General features: G+C 47.8%; 1 protein-coding gene across 3 annotated transcripts in view; it reads left to right on the forward strand.

The window, feature by feature from the left end:
• The window catches only part of CTNNA1 (catenin alpha 1), a 118,781-nt gene extending 95,472 nt beyond the window's left edge, over nucleotides 1–23,309 (forward strand). For all 3 annotated transcript variants that reach the window (XM_027705083.1, XM_027705081.1, XM_027705082.1), the window contains 8 exons: nucleotides 1,507–1,663; nucleotides 6,808–7,008; nucleotides 8,087–8,238; nucleotides 10,998–11,108; nucleotides 12,542–12,723; nucleotides 13,465–13,570; nucleotides 19,290–19,424; nucleotides 22,185–23,309. In XM_027705083.1, the coding sequence (XP_027560884.1) occupies nucleotides 1,507–1,663; nucleotides 6,808–7,008; nucleotides 8,087–8,238; nucleotides 10,998–11,108; nucleotides 12,542–12,723; nucleotides 13,465–13,570; nucleotides 19,290–19,424; nucleotides 22,185–22,472 (1,332 nt within the window). In that variant the 3' untranslated portion in view covers nucleotides 22,473–23,309. The remainder of the gene's footprint in view (nucleotides 1–1,506; nucleotides 1,664–6,807; nucleotides 7,009–8,086; nucleotides 8,239–10,997; nucleotides 11,109–12,541; nucleotides 12,724–13,464; nucleotides 13,571–19,289; nucleotides 19,425–22,184) is intronic.
• Nucleotides 23,310–27,969: the final 4,660 nt, after the last annotated feature.

The raw sequence follows: 27,969 nt of genomic DNA on the forward strand, positions 1-27,969 counted from the left end.
TTAAGTGTCATTTTCGTGGGTGTCACAAGGCTTTTTGGGGGCTTTCAGGACACCCATGATTTTAACAGGCAGTGTGAGCGAGGGTGGCAGCAGGGCCCCCTCTGAGGGACCTCCTGACTCCTGCAGGTGCCATGCAGAAGGGGTGACCTCGGGCTGGCAGGAGGAAGGGGAGCAGCAGAGGGGACCCCACGTTGTTGGTGAAGGACAGGACAGGGTTCAGAGGCGTGTGCATCCCCACAGGCCCCTGAACAGATGCTGCTCAGGTCACATTGCTTCTCCCATTTGTCTGTGTTATCAAAGCCATCGAGCTGGGTTTGATTTGTGACCCAGACTCACAGCCTCCATCTCCAGAGGCGGGATGGCAGCATGGAGAGCAGCCCAGCTTTTCCGTGGATTTTCCTGAGTCGCTGCTAATTCCTGGCATCCCTTGGGTGAATCAGCCTCCTTCTCCTGATTCATTCAGTGCCATCCCGACACGTTTGACACCACCATCGTTTTCATGTTTACTGAGTTATATATTTTTTTAAATGCTTTGTGACACTTTTAAATGAAGCAGGTAGAGAAAGTAGATTTTGGAAAAGCAGGAACATCTGGTGCTTGCATGTTTTGGTCGGCAACTTTGTGAAATTAATACAGTCCTAGAGAAGAAAAATTACACATTGAAGTTGGAAGTTAATTAGCTCTGACTCTCAGGTGCTTGGGAACAGGGCTGGGATTGTCACGTCACTCTGCCTGTGGATGGTTTCTCACACCTGGCACATCTCCAGGTCGTTCTGCTGGGACCAGTGCAGCAGGAGCAGGCTGTTGAGGTTGCTTCCTTCCCACACCCAAAGAGGCTTTTGTGGTCGTTTAACTGACCAATTAGTTGGCACAACATAATGCATAGGAAAACAAGGTCTTAGGGTTTGAAGAAGATTAGTAGGGGATATTCAGACGGAGCATCTCCTCCTGTTCCCTGGCTGATCTGGCTTGTTCACAGCCACAGCAGTAATCTGAAGATAATATAACAAATAGTTGCAAAAACCAGAGTAAAGCTTTAAGAAAAAGAGATAAATCAAAATTTGTCTTTAATTTTGTATTTGCGTATTGTTTCTACTTCAGACTGTGTAAGATTAATCCTTTTTTGACCTTTTTACTCAGTTTTTGGCAAGTAGCTTAGGAAATGCAGCCTCCAGTGTACTAAATGTCATCCTGTCTAAAATACTTAACAACACAGCCTGCACTCGGAAAGCAACACCTTGTTACCATGAGCTGTTAAAGACAGGTGAAACCAGCTCTTGTGAACACTTGCCAAGTGATTTTGCTTCTAATAACTAACCATAATAAATGTCGAAGCAGGTATGAGTTGGATGTGAGAGCAACAAAATTAAACACTTTTGTGTTTAAACATCATGTTCCTCAAAACTTATTAAACTTGCTTTGTTTGCTGTGGAGTTCATTGGATAAACATACAGAAGGTAATTGTTTCGTTGGGATATGTTTTAAAACCCCAGAGGTGTTTTACAGGTCATTAATGCTGCACTGGCTCTGGCTGCTAAGCCCCAAAGCAAGCTGGCTCAGGAAAACATGGATCTCTTCAAAGAGCAGTGGGAGAGGCAAGTCCGTGTGCTGACGGATGCTGTGGATGACATCACTTCCATTGATGACTTCCTGGCTGTATCAGGTAACCAGGCCTGCAATCTCAGAAATATGCAGTCTCCTAAGTGAGCTTATTCTTGCAAACCAGTGGGTTTGACATGTTCTGGAGTCTTCCTGGGTTTTGGAAGGGGTGGTGTTGGTACATCTCACCTGGTAAGTGTCATCTTCTGCTGAGCGAGGTGTGAGACTGCAGCAGGAGATCGGTGCTCGAGGAGAAGACACTTTATGTCTCAAGATTTGGAATTGCTGGCTGAACTAATGATGAATTATCACCTAGCTACTGCAGACAAACCTCAGCAGGAACTTTGGGGGAAATAGAACATAATTATGGCCAAATTAGGAACTAACAAAAAAGATGATCCCTCAGTTCACTTCAGACTCTTTTTATGTAAACAAAACTGAATATCAAACCATGGTCGTACAAGTTAATTAAAGTAAAACTGTTCATATAGAAAACATGACTGTTTTTATCCAAGTCAGCAGTTTTAACAGTTTTTAAAAAAGACTGGATCATTATAATAGATTAATAATTGCATATGACAAAGTGCTTGCCAAGATAATCCATTTTATCAGCATCCTTGATAAAGACCCACTATTAGCTGCTGTGACCTAAAAATAATGGAGGCATTTTTATTTCCATGTCCTTTAATTCCACTCTAATCAGAGGACATGGAGATGTAACCGTGTGAATTGTGACTGCAATAGTGTTCACAAATCACCACTGCAAACTGGGGGTCTGATTTCCTTGGTGCAAGCAGGTTTGGGCATCTCAAGTGACCTAAAACCTCCAGTTGTAAAGAGAGACTTCACAGGAAGATGTGTGGAGTCACAAGTACCAGGTGAACATAGAAAATGTAGTTGAAAAATTAAGGTCCTGAATTAAAAGACTATATTTTTTTTTAATTATTAAAAAAAAAAGAGAGAGAGAGAAAATGGAAACAAAACCAACCCAAGTGGTGTTTCTGTGATGAGTCACCTGCATTATCACACGTGTTGTATTGTGGTTCCCTGGGTTCTGAATAAAAATTTCTCTTTGCAATGAGTTTGCATAAACTTATTAGGCAATTGAATAGCTGAGCTCTTTGTCTCGTGTGCGCTCGCTGGGGCAGCAGGAGCTGCAGTGGCACAGCTGTGAGGAGCCTATTTCTGGGGGAATATATTTAGAGGGAATTGTGTGCTGAAGTTTGAGGCTCCGCTTGGAGCTTGCCCACAATTGTACAAACATTTTAAAAAGGAAAAGCACAGCCTGTGTAGAGCTGCTGAACTGCATCCCACTGGCAGGTGAGCCTCCAAAGGGATCAGGGCACTGGCACTGAGGGATCGGCATCCTTGTGCAGGCCACTGGAGGACATGGGAGCTCTGCTTTTGGGGTTGTGGTGTTGGCCCTGCTGGGGTGCTCTGAAGAGTTCCAAGGGCTTGGCAATAAGCAGGGAGCATTTGTTTTCTGGGGTGGTGACAGTCTGACTCAGGGGAGAGTTCACCACCCAAAATGAAGCCCTGGAAATGTAGTTTGAAGCTACTCTAGGTGCTCAAATGCATTCAGTAATTATTTATATGTGCTGTGTTATCGAAGAGATGGTAGAAAAATATTAAAGCAATAAATATTGTTTTAAATATTATTTGTTTGAACTTTGATAAATGTTTTCCATATAAATGCCACAAGTCCAATTCATCTGCTAAAAGTCTGAACTCCTCTTTGGATAAAATTGTGGCAGATATGATTTATACCAAGTGCTGTTTGGGGTTATTAGAATGTTTGTATCAGTTACTAACTGGGATGTAAGCAGAATTTAAAAGAGTTCTTGTGAGTCTATGTGTGTGTGTATATATGAATATATATAAGAACCACCCCACATTCCTACAGTGTGGTGTGCTGTCCATCATGAAATGAATGCTTCACTGTTCAGCTTATGCTACAGAATGGTAGTAAAGGCTTGATGAGAGAGATGTTGGGTTTAGATAACAGCAGAACATCATGGAAGAAGGATCCTTCAATGCACAGTGTTTCAGGCTACAGCATTTTAAGAAGGGTATAGCAGAGTTAGGACAGAGTCTGGGGATGGCTCACTGTCAGGGCACAGGAGAAGAATGGCAGAGGAGCCCTGTAGCCTAAAGAACTTTCCTATGTGCTCCCAACCATGAGGGATGTGCAGCTCAGGGAGCTTCAGCATCAGAGGTGCCACTTACTGAACAGCCCTTGACAGATTTTTCTCATTTAAGCTGGTGTTAGTTGTTCTTTCGACCATTATAAACCGCTGGCACCTCCATCCTCCTGTGTGGAATTCCCAGCTGGAAGTGTGCTCTGTGTGAAGAACCTCCTTGTTTTGGCAGTGTCGCCTCTTCGCTTCATTTGATGCCCCTACTTGTAGTAGAAGATGGTGAAGAGGCTTTTCCCCTCCTCTCTTCTTCATGCAGTTTGTACATGCACAGAGTTAGTTCTGCTTTGTCAGTCATCTGTCTCTTGACTGTGCAGTCTTTGCCCATTTCATTATTTCTCATTTCAGAGCTCTTCTGTACCTTCTGTAATTCTTACCCCTCTTATCTGTGCCTTCCTGAAGCACTCTGGGTGTGTTGGTGTGCCCGCTATCTCTGTTCTTTGGAGCAGTTCCTGATAGCACCATGTAATTGTCAAATTCAGTGTTCTGAAATTACCTGGATCTCCTTTGAAATCCTTTTAAAAAGACATTCCATTTGCTGCCTTCTGTTCCTCTGCTGCTGACAGAGGTTTATGCCAGAGATTGCCCATCTCAGTGGAACTATTTTCCTGAAGAGTCTCCCGATGAATATTGCCTGGGCCTGGTGATTGTCCTTCTTGTTACAAGATGAACACTGTCTTTACCAGTGTATGAACACTCCAGTGTTGGCTCCTGACCACGTCTGCCCACACTGCTGCTTGACCTGGTTCCTCCAGTGCCCCGGGGAACAGAGGCTCCAGCATGGAAATTGTGCTAAGACACAGCAAAGGAGCACAGTTGTATTTGTGCATCTATGGCTTCAACTCCCAACTGCTGCACTTACATTTTGATGTCCTGTAGCCCCCAGACTCCTTCACAGGCAGTTTGGAAAGGGATTGCTTAGTCCCTTTAACGTGGAGGTGGGTGGAGGTGGAAGGTGTTGGGTGGGGGTGGATTGAGGATTGACAGTCGCGGGGGACTTTTTATTCTGTAGCTTTTCACAGTTTAATGTATTTCCTTGTTTGGTCTGAAAATCATTTCTGTTGAAAAAATATCTTTTCTCTCACCTTGTTTCCCAACCACACCATTTTCTCTGTAGTTATTCCGATGGGTCAGGTTCCCTTCACCATTGCTGTATGCTGTTGCTGTGAGATGTTTCTCCAGCTCAGCAGGAGGAGTTGGTTTAATGCAGGATGATGTTCTCCCGTCCCCAGAGGTGCTGGTGGTGAACCTGCACATCAGCATTTCCTGGGCTCTGCCACCCCAGCCTCAGCAGATGGCATTTGGCACCAGCCACTCGTGTCCCTGTGCCTGTAGGACAGGTAGCACTGTGTGTATTTACAAGCACAGGGCAGGGTGTCAGATCTTATCTGTTACCATCCAGCTGGAGAGTGTAACCAGAGTGGATGCACCTGACAGCCCTGCACTTCCCCGGGCCCTTTGCAGGCTGCCCTGTGGGTTATCTTCCTCTAGAAATGACTTTCTGGCCACTTCGCATCTGCAAAAGACTTTAAATGATCAGCAGACACTTAAATATTCAACTTCATTTTGTCCGTGCCTTTTATTAAAGTTCAGATAATCCAAAGAGGCTTTTAAATGGTCTGTGGCTTAATTTATTCATTAAGGAATTGAAGCAATAAACAGTCTGTTTTGGCCCGACTCCGAAGCCTTTTGTGTGGGCTGTTGCAGCTCCCAGGACTGTCTCCTGCTTTAAATACCCTCCGTGCTCCTCGCCGAGGCTCCTGTGCCTTGGCTGCCTGTTCACTGACTTGTCACATCACTAATGAACCTGGGCTTCTCTCTCCCAGGGCCACATTCTGCCCTCAGCTGAACCTGTTCAGGCTGAGTTGCTTCAGAGGGGTTTCACAAGTGTCGTTTTTGTCCAGGTTACTTACAGAAGTCTCGCAATATTGCACCTGGCTCTGTTAATTTTATGTAAATCAGGCATAACTTCCCACAGCAATCCTTTCAGGCAGTTCCTCCAAATCCTCTATCAGCCAACTCTATGAGCTTCTTGTCTCTACAAACTCTTGCTAAATAGCTCTTTTACTACCTGCAGAGGGAATAAAAGCCACTTGCAGGGGTTGGCAGTGTAGAATGATTAAGTCAATGGTAAGTAACGCTGGAAACTGTTTTAAGTGACAGAGCAGAAATGTTTCCAAGTTGGTTTCTTACCAAGCAGCCCAAATGCTGGTCTAGGAAGGTGATATCAAAGCACTGGTACTGATACATCAAAGAGGTCTCTAACAGAGTTTGCAAGTCTCTCATGACAGTTTGGGAGATCTTTTGGATAGGTTTCCCCAAATGAGGATCCCAATCTCTTTAGGCATCTTCAGAAATCTCTTAAGGGGTTTTACTCATTTTGGGCTTCTTGGACTTGGTAAATGGGGGAAAATATCTCTGTATAAAAAAGAAAACGAATATTGAAAAGTAAATTGTTTTCTGAAGAGGCAGTGAGTACTCAGTGGCTGGAATGCTTTCCCCATAATTCACCACGTACATGACGTGTCTCAAATTGGAATGGGGGGCTAACAGTGTAATATTCTCTGATGGTATGTGTGTGGTTGTTGGAAAACACTGTGGAGGAAGCTAGAAAAAAGCAACAAGTGCCCTGGTCTATTAGAGTGTTGAGTGGATTAGGTGTGGTGCTGGGGAGGTGCCTCATCAGCCCACACCCGTGGAATGATGGGGGAGTGGTTTGCAGGTATTTGGACTTGGGCAGTCCAGGGGAGGAATATACAAAGAGACACACTAGGGGGGAGTTCAGCTTTCCTGTTGGTAAAATTGAGTACAAACAGGGCCAGCTGGGGTATGGACTTCTGACTTTTTGACACCTACTTTGGAAGGGCAACTGTTTGCTGGTCATAGCTTAAAAATCAATTCTTGACAGCATCTCCATGGAGGTTTTATAGAGCAGGTCCCAAACTGAGCAGTTGCAATGCTGGTAACGGAAAAGAAGATATTGCTGTCTAAATCCTGCTTCTTTTACCACCAGAGAATCACATTTTAGAAGATGTAAACAAATGTGTGATTGCTCTCCAAGAAAAGGATGTTGATGGCTTAGACCGCACAGCGGGTGCGATCCGGGGCCGCGCCGCCCGAGTCATTCATGTTGTCACGTCGGAAATGGACAACTACGAACCCGGAGTCTACACGGAGAAGGTGTTGGAAGCAACCAAGTTACTCTCCAACACAGGTAAGGGTCACTTACTCCCAGGAGTCCTCAATTTGTGTTGTTTGAAAACATGTGGGCAGCTGGGTACCTGATGTACCTGTGAAATCTGTTAAAGGCTCAATTTACTGTAATGAAAATTAGTGGGAGTTACTTGCAGAGCTGTTTCACAGTGAGAAGTGTAATTTTGTTGTGTGGATTGGCTTAAAGATCAGCAGTGCACGGGGTGTCCCTGCATGTGCTCAATGTAATGGACTGGGCTGGGGAAAGCAAAAACACTGGGAATGAGTCCCAAATGGTGAGTGATGGCTTGAAAGTTGTGCTGGGATTGTCCTGGAGTGTTGGACCAGGCTCTGCAGGTGTTCAGGGTCCAGAAGGAGCATCACACTGGCCCACCAGAGTAAATTTGGGGTAATGATTAGGGTAGATTTTGTAGAGTATCTTTACAACTTTATAAAAGCATTGTAGGTTGTAGTGCCCCACACCTGAACACCAAATTAGGGTGTTCCTCTGAACTAGCTGGTGACATCCATACAGGGTAAGGAAGGATTCTGGTTGCTTCAGTGAGTGCTCTGCCAACCACTAGATGTTGTTTTTGCTTTAATTACTTTGATGAAGAATCAAGGGTGACATTGAAGAAACAGCAAGCTGTAACTGGCTCTGGGATGTTCTTCCTGGGGCTCAATGAGTCACTGAAATGCAGCAGTACAACCTGCCCCCTTCCAGTGCCTTCTTAAACTTGAGCTTCCTGGCGGTAGTATTATTTTTTTCCCCAAAAAATTATGTACATCTACAGGGAACATCAAATAAACGCTTAAACATTTTATCCCATAGTTTCTAAGGGCTTCTCTGGGTGTTTTCTCCTTGTCCACTAGACAGGTGTGATAAACTTGTCACTGTCTAAGGAGAAAACACCAAATAGCAGCAATGTAAGGAGAAATGGAAGTGGATTAAGACTTCAGCTCCTGTAACAAATGTTTTGAATCTCAATGGAACAGCTTCCAGGGATAGTTAAAAGTGAGGCACACACGACTGGTACGGGAGTGTGAGGCAGAAAGTGGCATTGGGGTGGGGACTGACTTGTTTCGTGTTCCGAGCTCAGTTATGCCGCGGTTTACGGAGCAAGTGGAAGCTGCTGTGGAAGCCCTGAGCTCAGACCCCGCTCAGCCAATGGATGAGAACGAGTTTATCGACGCTTCCCGGCTGGTGTACGACGGGATCCGGGATATCAGGAAAGCCGTGCTGATGATCCGGGTGAGCACAACTTACCTCGACAGCTTCCCGAGTTTCCTCTGCTTCCCCTGCCTGCACTGAACTGACAGCCATCAGGATAATTGAGAGCAGACAGCAGAAGATTTTCATTTAGCTCCTATTAACATTCAGAGTCTTAAAACTGCTAATCACTGTGGAGCACTTGAGCAGTACGTTTTGATTCAAATTCATTACCCAGATCTGAGCATCGATGATAGCCCGAGTTGTGATGCTAAATACCCTTCACGCATCTTTTGTAATCTCATGGTAATGCCTTGCTCGATAATGTGCTAAAATCAGTGACCTTTAAGTTAACAACAGCAAATGAATTCGGAACTGTAGATGCTTGTTGATAGTTTGAGAGCTCAGAAATAAAACCTAATGGCTCTTTATTAAGTAAATTTTAAGAATTAATGCTGGCTGGTCAAAAGCAAGTTGAGATGAGGTCGGTGTATAGTTCCTAGAGCGTGTAATTTGTTAATTGGCTAACCTGGTAAACAGGGGCAGCTCACTGAGGCCTTGTCTCTTGTGTTGTTACATGGTTCAGGTGCAATGAGTGTGACTTGGAAGCCCTAATTTCTGGCAGGTCAGGCAGCGTTCAGCTGTTGGGAGCAGAAAGACTCCTGCAGTTGGTTGAAGGGATGCAGAAAAGAAGGTTCTCGTTGAAGCTGATCTATGGGCCTATTTCTTGAATCTTAGTGGGGCAAAAATGGGCAGAAGCCAGACACAGAAAAAACAAATACTGGGAGTTTATTCCTTTTTTTTCCTTCTTTTCCTTGTACTTCTCTGACTCTGAGAAACTGCCTTCATCTTTCAGAGTGGTAACCATGGCAGATGCAGTTTGGTGATAGGTGAATTAAGGTTGTACAGCCCCAGAATATATGTGATTACAGTAACCATTGCAATAGTGTCTTCCACATCTGCTGCTTAAAGCAAACGATCGTATGACAAAGAACAAAAGCAGTAACCACATATGTGCTCTCCGTGGAATCTTTTTCAAACTCACGCTCGGGGTTTATAGACAAGCAGTGTTAGATGAAGATATCAGTGCCTTCCTGCTATGCAGACAAACCAATTTGATTCACCCCCTGCTGAAGTCCTCGTTATTCAGGACATGGAGGCCTGGCTGCCAATTCAACGTCGACAGTAATTAGCCGGGCTGGCGGTGCCAGGATTCCTGACGTTCCCCCTGTGCCGCGGCTCCCATGTGATGTCAGGGTGCCACGGCTCCACTGCAGCTGCCAGCAGCCCACAGCAGCTCCCTGGTGACACAGCAGTGACCTGTCAAGGAGTTCAAATGTTGGCATTTGTCGTCCAAAGGGTTTATTTTAGGATGAAGGAGCCATCCGGGTGGAGATCCCAGGCCACCACTTCTCTCGGTGTAGCTGCTCTTGCCGGGGTGCGGCTGAGCTCAGCGGGGCCAGGGAGCTGCTTCAGTGGCACTTGTTCTTTACAGGGACCAGCAGGAAAAGTCACTCAGACACCTCTTTTTTGTTACTATGCAGTGTATTTTCAAAGCTGGGATCTCACTGTGTTTGTTGAAGGGAAGCTCTTCCCTCCCTCCCTGCGCCCCAGGCAGCCGCTCATCGCCACAGAGGAGTCTCTGCCCTTGGTGGCAGGTTGAAAGGCAGAATTACACTTTGTGTATCCCCAGAGGGATGGATGGGCAGAGGGAGGAGGCTTGAGGCTCACAAACAGTTTGTAAACATACAACAGAACTGTTTCCTTTATGTTTTTTAATGTTTTTTAAATATTGATATACCAAGGTACTTCTTAGCATATGTTCTGGTGATTTTGTGGATATACCCTGTTCTCCAAGGCCAGGAGAGGAGATGGTGGCTGGAATACTCAAGGTCTTGATTATCAGTGTATTCACCTTTGCTTTTTGGCATCTATTTTGAGTATCCATATCTATTTTAACTGTATCACAAGGTGTCCATATTGAAAAACAAGTCTGTGAAATTCAAGTCATAGGAAAGAAATCTAAAGAACAGGGACTTTATTTGCATCTTATCTGTTAATCACAATTTATTGCATTTATCAGTGAAATTCTTTGTTGGTCCAGCTCTGCAGAATTGTCATGAAATGCCACTCTAACAAAGATGTAGTATTTTGACAAACATGCTGTTTAAACTTGATAAGCTTTATAAAAAGTTTGCCAGCTACAGACTGGCAGTAGCAAAAATAAATCCTAGGCAAGCAGGAACTGGGTCAGATGTGCTTAGCCTACAGCATAAAAGCTGGCCCTTACTAGCTAAAATTTGTCAGCTTTTCCTGGGGGATAAGAATAAATTTTGAGCTATTTTATCTATTGTTAATTTAGTCAATGCTTTGATTCATAATTGTGCTAAAGACACCGTCTGTGGTTCTGAATCAGCCCTTAGAGCTGTGGGTAATTCCAGCTTCAGCATCTCAAGTGAAGCTTTTACATTTAATCAAGTTGCAAAAATGCTGTTCGTTTTGCAAACTTTTTTCTGTCTTTCAGCTGCTGAGTGCATTAGTGTCCTGACAAATCTCAGCTGTTTAGTTACTGCTGTGTAATTCTGGGGATCCCTATGGTGTTTAACATGAGCAGTCAAGCATGTATAATCACATGTGTTCACGAGCTGGATACAGTCTCTGTATTTACCTTTTTGTTGAAAACATTGAATAATTTTTACCTTCACTGGTTTCCACTCTCTCTGCTTGAAAAACAATATTCTTGTTGATTTTCAGAGCCGTGAAATCTGTTGTTTGACTCTGACTGAATGCTTTTCCCTCAGACTCCTGAGGAGCTGGATGACTCTGACTTTGAGACCGAGGATTTCGATGTCCGAAGCAGGACCAGCATCCAGACCGAAGATGATCAGCTCATTGCCGGGCAGAGCGCAAGGGTAAGGCAGAAACCTGAGCATTGTAAAACTGTCACCTGCCTTCAAGAAACAGTCTGAGTTGCTTTGAAAATCCAGGTTGAATTTTTTGGGGGTGGCGATGAAAATGTTGGATCAGAAAAGTGGTATCCTTTGTTTCTGGTATTGTTCTGGAAAAGGGGTGAAGTGAAATGCAGCGTGTGTCGGTCTGATGGACGTGGGAAATGTCTGTGGTTTATTTTGGATGTTCTGAAAGTTCAAAATCCTTTTAATAGCAGCTAATTGCTTCGTATTTTGATTCCACAGACATTGTAGTCACTGCCTACAGTGCAGGGAGGTACAGGGCAGATGGTTCCATTGGATTAATTTTCAACAGACAAATACTAACTTTATGGGCAACAAATTGTTACAAAATGTCTTCTCACACACGTGCTGGGGTGTGTTTGGCCACTGAACAAGACAATGTTGAGAGGAGCTCAGAAATGAAATCATTTCAGCTAACTGCATTTGCTGTGACTGTTAAAAATGAAAGCATTGACAGGCAATATATAGTCATTAATAGGTGAAAACCTAAAATCAGTACATTGAAGGAAAACCAGGCCTCACCTATTGGTTTTATTTGACGTGTCCCTTCTGGATCGATAACAATTTACGCTCTTGGGAAGGTGCCACAGCAGATTTTTTGTGGAGGCTCTTTTAGCCAGGCAAGACGTAGCCAGGCCTTATTTATCAAACTTCTGCCACGATGGCTTTGGAATTACACCAACTGAGAGTATTTTTTGTGCTCTCCTTCCTTGTACAAGCCTGTACCCTCTCCCCCTTTTATTTAAATGCAGACATTGCTCATTTACCTTTTAGCACAGCTGCTGCCGGAGGATTTTTCGTAACAAAGACTCCTGGAGTGCTCCTGGTATTTATGAAGGCAAGGGCATTGAGTCTCATACAGGCTGTAAACCCAGTCTAAGAGATTTTATTCAGGAGTAAGCACATACTCTTTATTTTTACTTACTCTATCCTCAGTATCCATCTTTCAAAACAGTACAACTGGCTTTTTGGAGGGAAGAGACTGGTAATATTTGTTATTATCCTCAATACCCAAGTGGAACTTAATTTTAAAAAGTTAAAATTTTCTATTAAAGGCAAGTTTCCCCTCTTCATGCAGTTTTTCTTCCAGGGATGGCAATACATGGCAGATTTGTTTGGAGTCTTAACAGTTGTATCATGCAAATGCCCATATTTTAGGTGTCAGCTTGTCTTTCTGGGCACTCTTTCTTCAGAAGGAGCATAAACTTCGATTCAAAATGGAAGGAAATGGCTCTGTAAAGCCTCTAGGTAGAGGATTGCTATAAAAGTTTTATCCCCCATCTACATGACTGAAATTGGTTATTAGTGAAATGTTCCACAAAGCCTTCTACAAATGGCAGCAGGAGGCAATGTGAGACAACTCTCTCTTTCAGGCTATCATGGCTCAGCTCCCTCAAGAGCAGAAAGCCAAGATTGCTGAGCAAGTCGCAAGCTTCCAGGAAGAAAAGAGTAAATTGGATGCTGAAGTGTCCAAATGGGATGACAGTGGCAACGATATCATTGTCCTGGCCAAACAGATGTGTATGATTATGATGGAAATGACAGACTTCACCAGGTGAGGCTTTTTAATTTGTGCACACTCAGAACTGGCTGCGCTGCTGGGCTTTCAATGAAACATGGTGCAAGTACTCCAAGGAGCCTTCTTATAATTTCCTTTAAATGTTGCCCTATTCAAGCCTGCATATTAACTGGGGAGACGCATTACTGTGCACTGACTGGGTGGTAATAACTGTTTAAATTGATCTACAGATACACAGCAGTTATTGCCTGTCTTTCTTTCTTTCTTTAGGGTGATTCTTGTCCCAAGGAATATATATATATTTGCTCAGTTCTTTACAACATTAAATTCTAAGGGCTTCTCAATATTGCTATACTGCAGAAATAGTTCCTAGCACAGTTATTTGCAGAAGAAAGAGAGGTTTTTCGATGCCTTTTGAAATTAATTTACCAGATTATACAACGCTATTTTTTAAATTTGATGTTCCATTCCATAAAAATTGCAAATCTGGCTTCTAAAATGTTATCTCTCATCATCATTGGGTTGCTTAAAGCAGTAAAATTTAACATGTTTTTATTCCTAGATTTAAGCTAAATATGGGGAAGAGCTGAAAGGGGGTAACTGTCTTGAAAACAAAGGTGCTGTAATGGTTGCACCTGCCTGTTTCTGTCCACTTTTTCCTGCAGTTTGGTGAGGAGTCACTTCCAGCACTGCATGGAACAGAGTGAGAATAAGTGATATATAGTTCACTGGTGTGGTTCTCTGGTGCTAGAAGGTGAACTCTGTTGTGTTTTGCAGAGGTAAAGGTCCACTGAAGAACACGTCAGATGTGATTAGTGCAGCCAAGAAGATCGCAGAGGCTGGGTCAAGGATGGACAAGCTGGGACGGACCATTGCTGACCATGTAAGTCACCACCCAGCCCCGTAAGCCTCCAGCACAAATGAGCAATAGCAGATCTTTTAGTGCTGCAGATGTGATGAACAGAGAAAATGAGTTTAGTTTTGGGGGTTTTTAACTGATTTTCCAGATTTGCTGCTGGAAAATTCCAGCCTTTCCTTTCTAGCTGCTCTGCTGCCACCCTGAGCAGTGTAGGCAGCTGAGGTTGTCCAGCAGTGACAGAGCAGCTCTTCAGCTTAAATCAGGCCCCTGCCATTTCAGGGTAGCAATATGCCAGCACTGCTTCAGGTCACACAGAGTCCAGGCCAGTCTCTGGGACTGAGCAGGACTGAGACTGGACTCCTGTCACACTTGGAACATGCCCAGTGCTTCCCAAAGCAATGTCAGCGTGGACAACACCCTCAGAATTGCACCTGGCCTCTTGCACAACCTTTAATTTTATTTTTGAGGCAGCTTTTTAATATTAACAATTTTCAAATGCCCCACAGACTGAGTGGTGGTGTTGTCAGAGCTCTCTGGTATTGTTTTCACAGTCAGAGGTGATGCAGACTTGGAGCAAGGCCTGCAGTGACCCAAGTGTGGCTGTGCTGTCCCAGTATTTAAAAGGAATTTTTGCAGGATTGAATGAGCATGGCCAGCTGGGGGGGTTTATGCAATGTCCATCCCAAGCCACTTAGAAACTGGGTTGGGCCAAGCAAAAGCACCTCTGGTCTTAGCCCACACCCAAATTGCAGAGAAACATCAGCATTAGTAATAATATTCCACCTTGAAGAGTGACTCTGAAATGCAGGGAGGTTAAGTCTGAGATCATGGACTAAACTTTGTTTTGTCCAGCTGTCACTTGCTTTGCAGTCCTTCCCTGGATGGACATTTGTAATGCAAGGTTTTAACTGAACCCATGTCACACGGGCAGTAAATAATTGCAACACAGATCCCTCTTTTAATGTTGCATCCAGAGGTGCTTGTCTACACCCTGATGTATTAATGATGCAGGAAGAAATGTTCAATGGGGAGATAAATTTGAAAAGTGTTTCTTTAAGTGGGTCTCCTTGCTATAGCATTTTGAAAGCCATGTTTCTGGGAGAAGCAGGTGTGCAGCTGATGTAGGCAAATGAAGCAAGGAGCAGTTTGTGTTAGAGATCTCAGGGGATCTTGGGCTGAAGGTTTACAATGCTTTTTTTTTTCCATTCACATGTTTTATGCAAACTTGGTATATGGTTTTCTGCACGAAGCCATTTCAAAATATAAAAGAAAACTAAATGGCTCCTTTTAGTAGCAGTAAGGTCCTTAAAAATGTAAAAGATTAAGCACATGTTTGAAGATAAATACGAGCAGCACTGTACAGTTAGTCATTTTGACAAGAATATAGCTTTTTCCCCAACTCCATGCTCTACTAATACTTTCAGCTTGCATATTTCATTAGATCTGCTTACATTCTCTTTGGAAACATGTTAATGTGGAATGGTGTGACAGTTACAGAGCACAGAGCACTGATGCCTTCCTGTGCCTAATCCTGGGAGCAAAGGATGGGGTTTCTGTCCTGTGTGCTGGGTGACACCAGTGAATCATGACCTCGTGTGTCACTGTGTCAGGAGCTCCCCAGCTCCTGCTCTTGGGCACTTTTACAGCACATTTCCTTTGAAAACCTAAAAGTTGTTACCCAAGGTATTTCCCATCTGTTGGGAAAGGTCTCACCATCAGCCCCAGGTTCTCCCCACGGTGTTCCATCTCTCTCTCCAAGAGCAGAGGCTGCTTGTTGGGAATGGGGGAATACAGAGCAGTTATGAGCACAGAAATGACAATGATTTGCTGCAAGACAAGGATTCCCTGTGTGATTTATTTTTCCAGTGTTGAAATACCTACAAAACCAAAGAAAAATTCTGTCATTTTTTTTCTTTGATAGTGTGGGGAGGCTGAGGTTGCATCAGTTCAGATCATCCAGTGGAAAGGAGCTGGGAGTGAGGGTAGGGATTGCCCCACTACCCAGTAAAAGGCTCCAGCAGCCTCTTGCTGGGGTGACTGGTTGCTGGCTGCAGGGGCTGGTGTGGGGAGGTGCCCAGGGCACAGGCTGGTGGCAGTTGCTGGCACGTGTCACCAGTGCCCATCTTGCCAGGGATCTGCCTCCCCAAAACATCTGCTGACAGCTCCTCCCGGGCCCAGCTGGCACCCAGGGCTGGGGGGGGGGCATTTGGTGGGAATTCCCAATGCAGCAGGTTCATTCCCCAAACTGGAGATGCAGTGGGAGGAGGAAACACCTCTGATTGCTGGCACACCAGCAGACACTTGGAGAGGGGGTTGTGTGCTCTTGCACACACCAAGAGCTAGTCTGTCTCCCCCTGCACCTTTTCTGTGCAAAAAGGAGAAAAAAAAGGTGATTCTCCTACTCTGCAGACTCAGCTGGGGCAGTAGGAAGTGAATGTGGGTGTTTGTTCTGTCCAGGGGGACCCTGGATTTGACTTGGAGCACCGGTTTTGCCTGCAGCCAGCACTGAGTGTGTGGCAGCATCTCAGTTTGGGAAGGTGGGGGTGACCCCCAACACCCCTTTGTTTCCATCTCCACTGCAGGGCCGTGCTGTGGGAATCCTCCCAGGCCAGCTCTGCAGACAGGGGTTTGTGTCTGTGCCTGCTGTAGGTTAATCCAATAACGTAATCTTTCCTGATCAGTGTTGAAATTGTTGCCTTTTGGGTTTTTTGGTTTCTATCTGAGTGCTCCTGCCTGGGAAAGGACAGGGCTCATACAGGCACCCACAGTCCTTTTGTTGATGCTCCTTTTTATCCTGTGTTACATCTCTATTTAAACATCATCTGTCTTTGAACTGAGTCCTCTATTCTGCCTGCAGAAATAGCATGCACAAGAGAGGATGTGGTTTTCCATCTCACATCATATAGATACACACAACCCAATGATAATTCCCATTCCACTGCTTACTCCACCAAAGTTTTGCTGCCTTCAGAACATGCAGCAGCCTCTGCCTTGACAGTGTCTTTCCTTAAACTGTTTCTGTAACCCCATAAAGTAGCTGGAATTGTTGAGCCACCCCTCTGATGTGCTCTACTGTGCATTTGTCAACCCTCACCCCCCTCCACTGCTGTGCTGCTGTTAGATGAGCTCTTTGGGAGATGGAGAGTGGTTTCCAAAATGGTAATTGGAGCTTTTCATTAGCTCTTTGGCCAATGCTATTTGTGGGCTTTCTCTAAAACATCTTGTACTGCTGGCTAATATTGATTAGCTTAAAAAATTAACCTGCAAGCTTTGCTGCTTCGTTAGGCAGGGTTTCACTCCACTGATGGAAGCAGTGTGCCCACGTTGAGAGTTGCAACGACTTTGGGTGTTTCATCACCTTCCTTGGGACTGAGAAAGTGGTTTCTGTTATTTGCTGGGGTCAGATGCCCATAAAGCCATGCAGATCCCCACAGCCTGATGTGCTTGTCCCAGCTTGCCACCAGTCCATGTAGTGCCCTGTGTGTGTGTGATTCTGTCCCCCACATACAGTGCTGGGTTACCTCTGCTGTGCCCAGAGACCACTTCGGCTTAGAAAATCCACTTGTTCTGACCCTGGAAAAGCACATGTATGTATGTATGAGCTACACCCCCCTTCATTTCAGAGTTAAATGTCTGTTCTGGCAGATCAGTGACTGTTGTGGGAAGCAAATGCTTCATGTGACCATGACCCCTGTTTGCACATCCCTGCCTGGGCAACACAAAGATCACTTCTGGTCCAGTCTCCTCGGGTGCCTTTTTATACAGGGAAACATGAGTTCCTGCTTCCATCTCATAGCTAAGGAAAGAAGGCCTGCAGGGAGAATTAGGGCTCAGGCCCTGCTGCTGACACCCAGGAGGGGATTTTTACCTTGGCCTGAAAGGGGAGGAGAGGCTGCGTGGCCATCAGCAATAAAGCTCAGCTTGAGTGAAGCATTAAGTAATGAACTGGTGCCACGTTTGAGATTAATCTTCCAATCATGCCATGTCCATTATGAGTCCTTGCTGGATGGTCTGCTGCACAGGATCAGGGTCCTGGGTGAAATGGGATTTTGATGTGAACAGGGCTGTGTGGAGAAAAGCTCTTAAATCAATCTGGATGGGGTGCAGCTGTTTGGAAGGACGGAGATCACTGCAGGGTCTGCCTGTAGTCCTGTCCCTGGGTAATGCCAGGTGAATTCCTGCTCTGCTGATACAGTGCTAGAGCTGAAATAATGCTGGGTACAGCCTGCCTTAATGCAGAAAATAAGGATCACTGTGAGTCTGACAGTGGTTGTCCAGGAGACCTGTGGATGCAGGGTGGGAAGATGAGATGATGATGGGCAGAGTGGCCATTTCAGTGGAAGAACAAGCACAGGCACTCATGGTGAGGTACAACTGTGGTACTTCTCTGAGGTTCAGAGCAGGGATTAAGAAGGTGTGTGTGGCACAATGTGATGTAAATGGGGTGGATGTGAAGCTGCAGGTGTTCTGTGTGTGTGGAACACCCTGCTCTGGTCAGAAATGCTTATGGCAGCAGTGAGGTGTCCTCACCTGCAGGACAGGCCATGATGTCCCCCCTCCCTGCTGCAATAGCTCCTGCCATCAGGAATATATCCAGTCTGAGGTAAAAGTCTGTCTCTTGGGCACTGCTTGCAGCACCATCAGGGATGTGTGGAGGTCAGAGCCTGTCTGAATGTTGCCCAGCTGGGAGCTGTTTGGTGCTGCTGTAGGTGCCCCGTCAGCAGTGGGTGCAGGGGCAGGAGTGTGGCACGTGCCCTTGGCCTTACTCAGCAGCAGCACCAGACTCTGGTGGGCAAAGGGTCTGTGGAGGTGAGTGTGTGCCAGCTGCTCTGTTCCCTAGTCCTCAGCAGCCCATGGGGCTGAGGTGTGGAGGCTGCTCCCAAAGAGGCTGCAGGTCTGGCGTGGGCAGCAAAAGCCTTCCCACAGCCCTTTTGTCTGAGGCTTCCAGAGCCTGTTCTGGACTGTGGCTGCCCCTCAGCAGGTCCCCCTCTCTGGTTTGGAAATCCAGCATGAGACTGGCTCATCCATCATCTCCCCACTCAGCTGGGTGGCCCTTTGGCTCTGTCCCAGAGAGTGGCAGCTTCCCAACCTGCACAGCAGGCTCCGGATCCTGCAGAGTCTTTCGTGCAAAGCTGAGAAAGTTGCCTTTGCCTTACGGATGAGTGCTCCAGCAAGCACCTGAAAAATGGGACTTTGTGCCTCGTGAGGAACCTGATTTTCCCACTGCTGAGAGATGGGAGCAGAAGTCAGGAAAATATCTGTTTGCTGCGTGTAATTGAGTAGCTGTCGGGTTTATAATTTCCAAGCTTGAAATACTTCAGATTGAGAATCAAGACAGGAATTGGTAACATCTGCTAGTTGCAGCTTGAGGTCTTGGATATCAAAGTGTTGCTGCTGTGTCCTGCACAGTGTACAGGAAGGACCTTTTATAGTTAACAAACCTGCTCTGGAGAGGGCGGGTAGCCCTTGTCCTCCTCGGGAGCTGAAGGGCAGCCTGCAGCTGAAAGGAGCCCAGAGGTGTGTCCAGTGCTGCCCCCATGTTCTCTGCCCCGTGTTTTGGGTTCTAGGTGCATTTAGTGCTGCTCAGCTATTGCTCAGTTGTCTCTTGAAAACCAGAGCTCTGGAGGGAGGGGATGATCTCTGGGGACATTCCCTGTTGCAGGAGGAGGTGTCTGGCTTCTCTCTCCATGGTTTGTGTTCAGATCTCCTGCCCGCACAGTCACTCCTGTCCTTTGTCCCGCAGTGCCCTGACTCTGCGTGCAAGCAGGACCTGCTGGCGTACCTGCAGCGCATCGCCCTGTACTGCCACCAGCTCAACATCTGCAGCAAGGTGAAGGCTGAAGTGCAGAACCTCGGCGGGGAGCTCGTCGTCTCCGGGGTACGTGTGAGCTCTGACGTGTCTGGCTTTTCCTTCCAGAGGGAACAATTAATCCAAGCTGAGCTTTTGTGTTAAACACTGTAGAATATAGACAAGAGGTTTTGGAGCATTCAGAGTTTTAATGTATGCAGAGTTTATGTTGCTGGCTCGTTGTTCTGGGAAGAAAACGCTTGCTGTGAAAATACAGACTTCACATTTCCTTACTCACCGGTGTTTGTAGACAGATTCACTTCACCTCAGCGTAATCTACTGTTTTTCCAGGCTGCTTTTCACTCTCAGTGAGGTTAAATCACTTTAATCAGCACAGCTAAACCCACCCCACATCTCTGCACAGCCTTGGAACACGCTGGGGTCCTGCAATGCTCCAGAGACATTAATATTTCAGGATAGCTGTGCCCTGAAGAGTGCAAGGATTTTTAGTGGCTGCTCTGGTTTCTGACAGCTGGAAGCTGCCCCAGGCCAGCCTGCTTCCTTATTCCAGCCATTACTTTGCAAATAATTTTTTCACTGTAGTTCATGAAATGCTTCCTCCTAAGAGGAATCTGTATGACAGATATCTGGGAGGAGGGAAGTGGAGTTAAATTCCTAATTTCTCCTGGCGTACTCTTCCTTCCCCAGGACAGGCATGTTTGATCACTAAGGCTTTTGCCCAGATATGTCAGGACTGAGGCAGGAGGTTTGGAGAAGGGGCAGAAGTGGCTGATAGTCCAGTATTGCTCCCTGAATCCTTGACAGCAAATGGAAAAAAACCACCTTCTGCCATTTTGATATCACAGAATCATGGAATGGTTTGGGTTGGAAGGGACCTTAAAGCTCATCTTGTCCCCCCAACGATGGGCAGGGACACCTTCCACTATCCCAGGTTGCTCCAAGCCCTGTCCAACCTGGCCTTGGATACAGTCACAGCTTCTATGGCAGCCTGTGCCAGTGGTATTTTCCAGTTTCATATTTCAATGGTTAAACTTCCCAGCACAGGTTTCCCCCACAAAGCAGGTGGAGCTGTGGGACAAGAGCTCTGGATCAGCAGCAGCTGTGGGAGGTCAGCAGGAGCTGCTGCTGGAGCAGAGGGAGCTGAGGTGGGGATGAACACCCTTGCACAATGTCAGCCCATCTGAGGATGACGGGCTGTGCTGCCCCTCCTGCTGTGCCAGTCCCCTGCTCGTGTTCCTAGCCCGTGGGATCTCAGAGCTGTGATGGAACATGCTCCTGTGGCTGCTGTTCCATGCCTGATGTCCTGGGAGCTGGAAGGCTGAAGGCATCGGGCTGTCAAAGAAGTAGAAGTGTCATTATGCAGTAATAAGTATTCCAGAGTTTCACTGCAGTTACTCAGTGTCTCCGGGATTTACATCCCCTCTGCCATAAATTAGTTATATGAACAGCCTGGCATCTGTACTCTGATCTCCTGGTTTTATCCCTTCTCCTCCAGTCTGTCCACTGGGGCTGGATGTTGCCAGCAGGAGTGTTAAGCTTCTGTCAAATAATCAGATGAAGACCTCTTCTAGTCCAGAGACATCACCTGTCTAAGGGTAAAATTGTGTTCAGTGTTCACACCCTGCCCATAGAGCCCAGAGTGCTGTGAGAGCAGAGCCACAGCCCAGGCAGGCAGAGCTCTCACTCTGAGCAGTCTGACAATTCATTTACTAAAGTACCTCCCTGCTCTTGTTGCATTTAATGTGATTCTTCCTGCTGTGGTGATTCATGGAAACAGTCAAGTGCAGTGGAAGTGGTTTCCAGGCTGGGGTGAGGACAGCAGAGCACATGGGTTTGCTGCAGGGCACAGACCCGACCTGCTGCTGTGGCACTCAGAGCACAGCGGGTGGGAAGGAAGGTGACAACACCCTGAGAAAAGCCACCAGCCCCTGCCCAGCTGGGTTTGCTGCTGGACAAGCCATGGCTTCAAGAAGAAACTTTCCCCCAGAAACTTCCTGTCTGCAGCAGCAGGATTTAAGTGTGTAGAGGCAGCTGAGCTCTTGTGTAAGCTGAGCAGAGGTGCTGAAACCCTGCCCTGGACCAACCCCTGCTCCAGACTGAACCCTGCTCCACACCAAACCCCTGCCCAGATTGAAACACTGACCCAGACCAAACCCTGCCCCACACCAGACCCTGCCCCAGACCACTTGGCCTTGACAAGCCAGGGATCCCCCCAGGGCAGGGCACTGGTCACTGGAGAAGGGAGTCCCAGCTGAGGTCACCTCAGTGCTCCTCCCCTCTCTCTTTCACTTGGCCCTGATTTTGGCTTTTGGACCCTGCTGTGCCCTGAAGCTTCAACAAATGCATTTTTTTCCAAATTCTGATGCTCTTGTAAATCAGGAACCAGCTGGGAAAGGGCTCCGGGCCTGGCTGATGATGCACTTGTGTTCCTTCCTTCCCAATACAACTTAATATTCTAGGGCAATTTAAATACTTATTATCAGTGATTAGGATATTACTACAACTTTATTAATTGCATTAGAGAATAAGCTACTGTTAAAGCTTAGTCACAAAAGCAAACAGCAGAATACAAATCATTCCCATAGCCGTTGATATGGAAAATGCAGGCAGTGGGGCAAACTGTGCTTCCACCTTGGTGGCACAAGTGAGGTTTGTACCACTGAGTGTCTGAGGAAAAATCCTGCCTCAAACTGGGAACCTCAGGTTCCAGATGAAAGCCCAGATGAATCGGTTCTCGAGCGCTTTTGCTTTCTCAGGAGTGCCCTGTTTTCTGGAATGCTGTGCTCTGGGGGTCTGTGGTGTGTGACAGGTGTGTGCTCCCGTTGGCAGGTGGACAGTGCCATGTCCCTGATCCAGGCGGCCAAGAACCTGATGAACGCGGTGGTGCAGACGGTGAAGGCGTCTTACGTGGCCTCCACCAAGTACCAGAAGTCCCAGGGCATGGCCTCCCTCAACCTCCCCGCTGTCTCCTGGAAGATGAAGGCTCCTGAGAAGAAACCCCTGGTCAAGAGGGAGAAACAAGACGAAACCCAAACTAAAATCAAGAGGGCGTCCCAGAAGAAGCACGTGAACCCCGTGCAGGCTCTCAGCGAGTTCAAGGCCATGGAGAGTATCTAGAGGAGGCCTCTGGCTTGGGTGTGTTTTTCTCTAGCCCACTACTGCTACTTCCAGAACTCTACTTTTAATACCCTAAGGATTTTTCAGAAACTTACTATTCCTCAAAATGTATTTACTTAATATAATTTTGATAACTTTGTTTAGATTACATGGGGAAATACTCAAATTTCTAAGTCCTATCAGTATATCTTCAGCCTGCAGAAGTGTGTTAATTTAGATGGCTTTTAGATTCCAGGGGTGGATTTCTAGCTGGAAATCGTTTTTTATAATCTTGCTTTAAATGAAATATTCTATAACCAAAGAGGATTTTACAGTAACACTAACGGTTAACACTAATATTGAATCCTGCTACTCAGAGACTCAGTTTATCATGGTGATCAAGAGAGGAATCAAGTCTTTTCACTCAAAAAAATAATTAGTGGAAGTATTGTATGTGTTAGTGTGTATCCCTGTGGTTGGAGTGGAGAGGGAACAAGCTCAGAGGAGTCTGAAAGTGCAGCAGGCACTGGCTGTGGGACCACAACTGGAAAACATCTGGAAAAACCATATACCTGTGCCTGGGTTGGGCTTTGCTGGGGACCATGTTTGCAGATGTGCTCGGTGGTGTGTTGGGGATGTGATGCTGCTTCTCCTGGGCTGCCCTGGAGCCCTTTTCCTGACGGGTGGTTCCCATGGCTCAGGGGTCACTTCTCCCCCCTGAGATCCCGGAGCCAATCCACACAAACACATCCAGTCGTGTGGGCGATCCTTCTGTGTGACACCGGACGGAATTTGAATGCCTGGTTACAAATTACTAATGTATTTTGCTGCGGGACACTAATAAAGTTGCTTTTCCCAGCTGGTGTATTGTGGTGCAGTGAATGGAGCCGGCCCAGCCCGCCCCTCGCCCCCCCCTCGCCATTCAGATGCAAATCAGCTTTGTGCTCATTCCTCATAATTGCTCTGCATCCCGCCTTGGGCTTCCAGAGGCACCCAGGAAATCGTGTTTGCTCAGGCTGCAATTTAGACTGTACATTATTTGTGATAACTATAGCTACAAGGTATAATTTCGCTGTCTTATTTAAATTTTATGAATTTCAGTGTGTTTCACATGTCCCAGTCCAGGCCAGTGCTGGAGCAGCGGTGCCTGCTCGGGTCAGCACCGTGGTGGCTGTTTCTGTAAAGCCTCCACCAAACTGGAGCAGCCTGGGCTTTAGTTCATGTTTAAATTGCAGCCACATTTTAGAGCTGAGCCTTGGCACTGATACATTATAATTTTATTTATCTCGATCAGTTTATAATGTACTATATCAAGGTTATTGCTGTCATGTTACTGTAATGCTGATCAGAATTAAGCTAAATAGTTCTTGGGATATTTTTGCCAAATATATTATGTTTTCAAGCATTTTAGCCTCTTGAGTACAGATATTAAACAGTGGAATTATAGATTAGTTTCCATACGCCCTTAACAGCTAAACAGGCTCAGAGGGGGAGCTGATGTGCTCCTCCACTGGCATTCGGGGGTTAATGACACAGAGAGGCTGTAGGTCTTGTTTTATAGATCATTATTAGCAGATTTCATACTATTTTTTTCTCTTGGTATTTACATAATTGTCTTGAAGGCAATGATTAACTGCTTTTATACAATATAGGGGTTTTTTTCTCCTGGTATTAATTGTTGTCTTAAAGGCAACATTCCCTGGGCTGTTCAGGGAGTACATCCAGTACCCCCCTCCCCCCTAAAATACAATCTATGAATAATCTATTAATAAACTTTAAAAAACAACTCTTACATTAAGGTGCACAGGCAAATTTACATGTATTTAGCTTTTAAATAAGTTTAGTTTATGCTACAAACTTTGAGCATCAAGTCGGCAAGAAATTAAAATATGGTTCCCCCTTTGGGAGAAGTGGTTTGAACACGGGGCGGGGGGCAGGACCAGGGGACACGACGGGGACTGGTGACAAAAGCCCCGAGTGACACACACATCTCTTGTACCAAAGAATTGCTCCTCTGGGAATCCCAGGATTGCCCCTCTAGGAACGGTGTTTGGAGGAGGGCAGGGAAGGCCGGGTGGGTTATCCTGGAGCCCCTCCGGCAGCAGCAGCTCCGAGCCCTGCCCGCGGTGCCTGAAGGGCCTCCGGCTCCTTAAGCACCAACCCAAGGCTCAGGCGGGTCAGGAGCTCAAAACCCCACGTAAATCCCCCAATGCCGCCGTGTCAGGGAATTCCAGCCCAAACCAACCCCCGCGTGGAAGCGGCAGCGGCACCGCGAGGGGGTCCGGCCGCCAGCGGAGCTGTGACTTTATTAGAGAGCCAATTGAAGAGAATTACAGTAATTACTGCTCGCTGTAATTAAGCGCTGGGGAAGGGCTGTGCAGTCGCTCTCGCTGCGGCTGCGGGAGGGAGGACACTCCGCTACCAGGAGGGAGCGAACGCGGCCGCGTGGGGTGGTAAAAGCCGTGAGGTGGGAATGTCCTTCGGCCCCTTCCCCGAGGGTGTGCGAGGAGCTGAGCCCCCCTTTCCCCTTCCCCAGCCCCTCACGGGGCTCCAGGGGCTGGGGATGGAGGGCACTCGCCGTGGCTTTGGGGAGGGAAGGGCTGTGGGCTCTTCTGACCACCAGCTCCCCGCGGCTGCTCCCCAGGCACCGCCTCAAACACCCCAAAGTACCAGAACAGGAAGGATTTGGGGTTTTTTTTTGCAGACCTGGCTGTGCAGGGATGCTCGGGAAGATGAACCCACATTATCTTCTAAAGTGTATTAGTGAAACCACATTAAATCCCCAGGAGATAGTCTTACTCCAAAATTCAAGTGCTCTTAATTCAATTCCGCGGTGAATCAAGCCACGCTGAATTTATGCCGCTTTAATTGCGTGTGAAGGTTTCCCCGCCGCGGTTTAATGGTGGTTAATGAATGCCTTTCTCACTCTGTGCTCTCCCTGTGCCCCAACCGCCTTTGAGAGGGCTCAGGGAGCAGAGGGGGCCGGGGGATCCCGGGGCAGGACGGGATGGGTGCGGAGCGGGGCACCCTGAGCTGTGTTTTCTAACACTGGTGCTTTCAAAGCAAGCCGAGGCAGCCAATTCTCAAATGTGCAATTAGAGGGGAGGGCAGAGGGGGCGAGGAAGGCTGGGGGGGGTTCAAAACCCCCAACAAATGGGTGGGGAAAGGCGAAATCCATTAAGGCACCGCGGGTGCGCCAGCTCTGAAGGCTCAGGAAGTTCCTGTGCTCGTGTGTTGGAGGCTGGTGAGTATCCCGGGGAGGCACCGCCCGGGGGCTCTGCTCTGAGCCTCCTCCCTGCCAGGATCCAGGGAGCTCGGGATGAACCAGCACAACCCTCCTGATGCTCTTGTGGGTGCAAGGGGAAAGAACTGGCTGTTGCTGGCCTGGCCACGTGTGTGATTCCAGCCCTGACAGGCTGCCTGATGCCTCACTCCCTGCTTGGGGATGGCGGGATGGGGGGGGTGACACAGTTGGCTCCAAAATCAACAAGTGCCACCTCCTCTCCCCTAGACCTGCAGAGGGAGGGGGTTCAGTGAGCCCTACCCAAGGTCACCATCTGCCCCAGGACCCCTCCAGCTCTGACTTGCTCCGTGCCTGGGAGGCTGCAGGGATTTGGGTCCGTGGGCCGTGAGTCACCGCAGTGGGATGTGCCCGTGGCACCCTGTGCCGGGGCAGCACGGCTGGGCTGGCTCTGCACAGGAGCTGGGGCAGGACAGGCTCAGCCCTGTCCCTGTCCCGTCCTGCCCACAGCACCGAGGGAGGGAGGGCAGCAGCCCTGTCATTGCCTCGGGCTGGGGACCAGCAGCACCATTTGGGGAGCAAACCCCTCATTAGTGGGGACACCGGCCCGGGCTGGGATTTATGGACAGGGAAAGCAACCCCGTGCTCGCCTGCGCTTCTCCATCACCCCCTGAGGACACACGGCCATGCACACTGGGGGGGAAGGCTGTCCCCTTTTTGGGCTGCAGCTCCAGGCTGCACCTTGGCCACGCTGCCCAGGGCACAGCTCTTGGTGCCCTCTAGGACTCTGTGGCTGCCACTGCCTCCCCCAGCACTGCCCTGGCTGCACTGCCAGGGCTCCCACTTGGAAGCACCTGAGACCTGCAGGAGCTCCAGCGGTGGCTCGGGGTGGGGGGGGAACTTGGGGGCTACAGCCCAGGAGTCCCTCATGGCCACTCCTACATGGAGCAGGGCCACCCATAGTGCCCATCACCTCCAGCTCTGCTGGTCCTGTCTGCATCGTGCCCACCCCTGTGCCAGGAGGGGATGGGCTTTCTCTGCCCTGACTTTAATAAAGGGGGGCTGCTTTGGTCAGGGGGGGCTCAGCAGGCTGGTCCCAGGAGGGAGTGTGTCTGGCTGCTGCAGGGGGGGGCTGCCCTGGGTCTGCATTTGATTTAAGGCTCCTGGTGCTCAGTATTTCCAGGTGATTTGTGTTTATTTGTTGTGTTCAAGCCCCAAAGGGAGCTGCCCTGGGAGCAGGGAGTGCTGGCAGCTGGAGGGGCAGTGGCACAGCCCCAGGCAGCACCCATGGCCACAGGGACCCCCCCGTGGGAGGAGGAGAGGGCTGGGGCAGGGAGGTGGGCAGGGGGGTCACTAATACACAGGCAGCTGGGCCACGGGGGTGCCCTGTGTCTGGCAGCAGGACCCCCACCACGAGCAACTGTGCCAGAAAAGAGCCATAATGGCTTTTGGCAGCCAAATCCCAATGCCAAGGTCCTGCCAGTGCCAGCTCTTGGGGGTCAGGCAGAGACCCCCACCCACCAGCACAGGGAAGGAACCAGCAGCACACCCCCATGGGGGCACGGGCTGCAATCCCCCAATGCCAGTGTCCCAAAACACCTCGGCCCCAGGGCCATGGCTGCCACCCCTGTGCCGGGCACAGACCAGGAGCACTCGCAGGCCCTGAGCTGCCCAAACCCCCCTCAGTGAGGGACACGGGCACTCCCAGCCCCTCACCCCGTCCCCAGGGCACCAGAGGCTCTGGCCAGCACAGGTGTCACAGCACCCACACCAACGAGATCCTGCTCAAAACCATGGCAGTTTAGAGGCTTTTAGGAATAGGGAGTGGGGGTTTTGGCTTTGGGGGTTGGACAGGGAGGGCTGGCCCAGCCAGGGCTGGTGGTGTTTTTCTCCCTGGCTCAGCCCTTAACCAGGTTTTAGACCATCCCCACCTTGTTAAATCCAGCTGAAACAGCGACGAGGCCAGGCAGGGCCAGAGAAATCCCTGTGCTGATCCCCCGGCTCTGCTGGAGCCCTGCTTCCCCCTGGCATCGCTCCAAGGGCTTAGGTTTCCAGCAGAAAAGCCCCTTCCCATGTTTGTCCTGCCTGTTACCCTCAGATGTATGTATTTTTTTTTTAACCTACAAAGCAAAGCCCTGGCATCACAGGCTGGGAAACGCATTTCAGAGAAAAACGAAAAAAAAAGAAAAGAAAAATCATTTTTAATGCCAGCAAAACAGGCTGAACCAAAACCCAAGAAGAGAAGGACCAAAAAAAAAAATCAATAGTTATAATTAG

The sequence above is a fragment of the Neopelma chrysocephalum genome, unplaced genomic scaffold, assembly GCF_003984885.1.
Source record: "Neopelma chrysocephalum unplaced genomic scaffold, ASM398488v2 Primary Assembly neopelma1_319, whole genome shotgun sequence".
NCBI classification, from domain to species: Eukaryota; Metazoa; Chordata; class Aves; order Passeriformes; family Pipridae; genus Neopelma; species Neopelma chrysocephalum.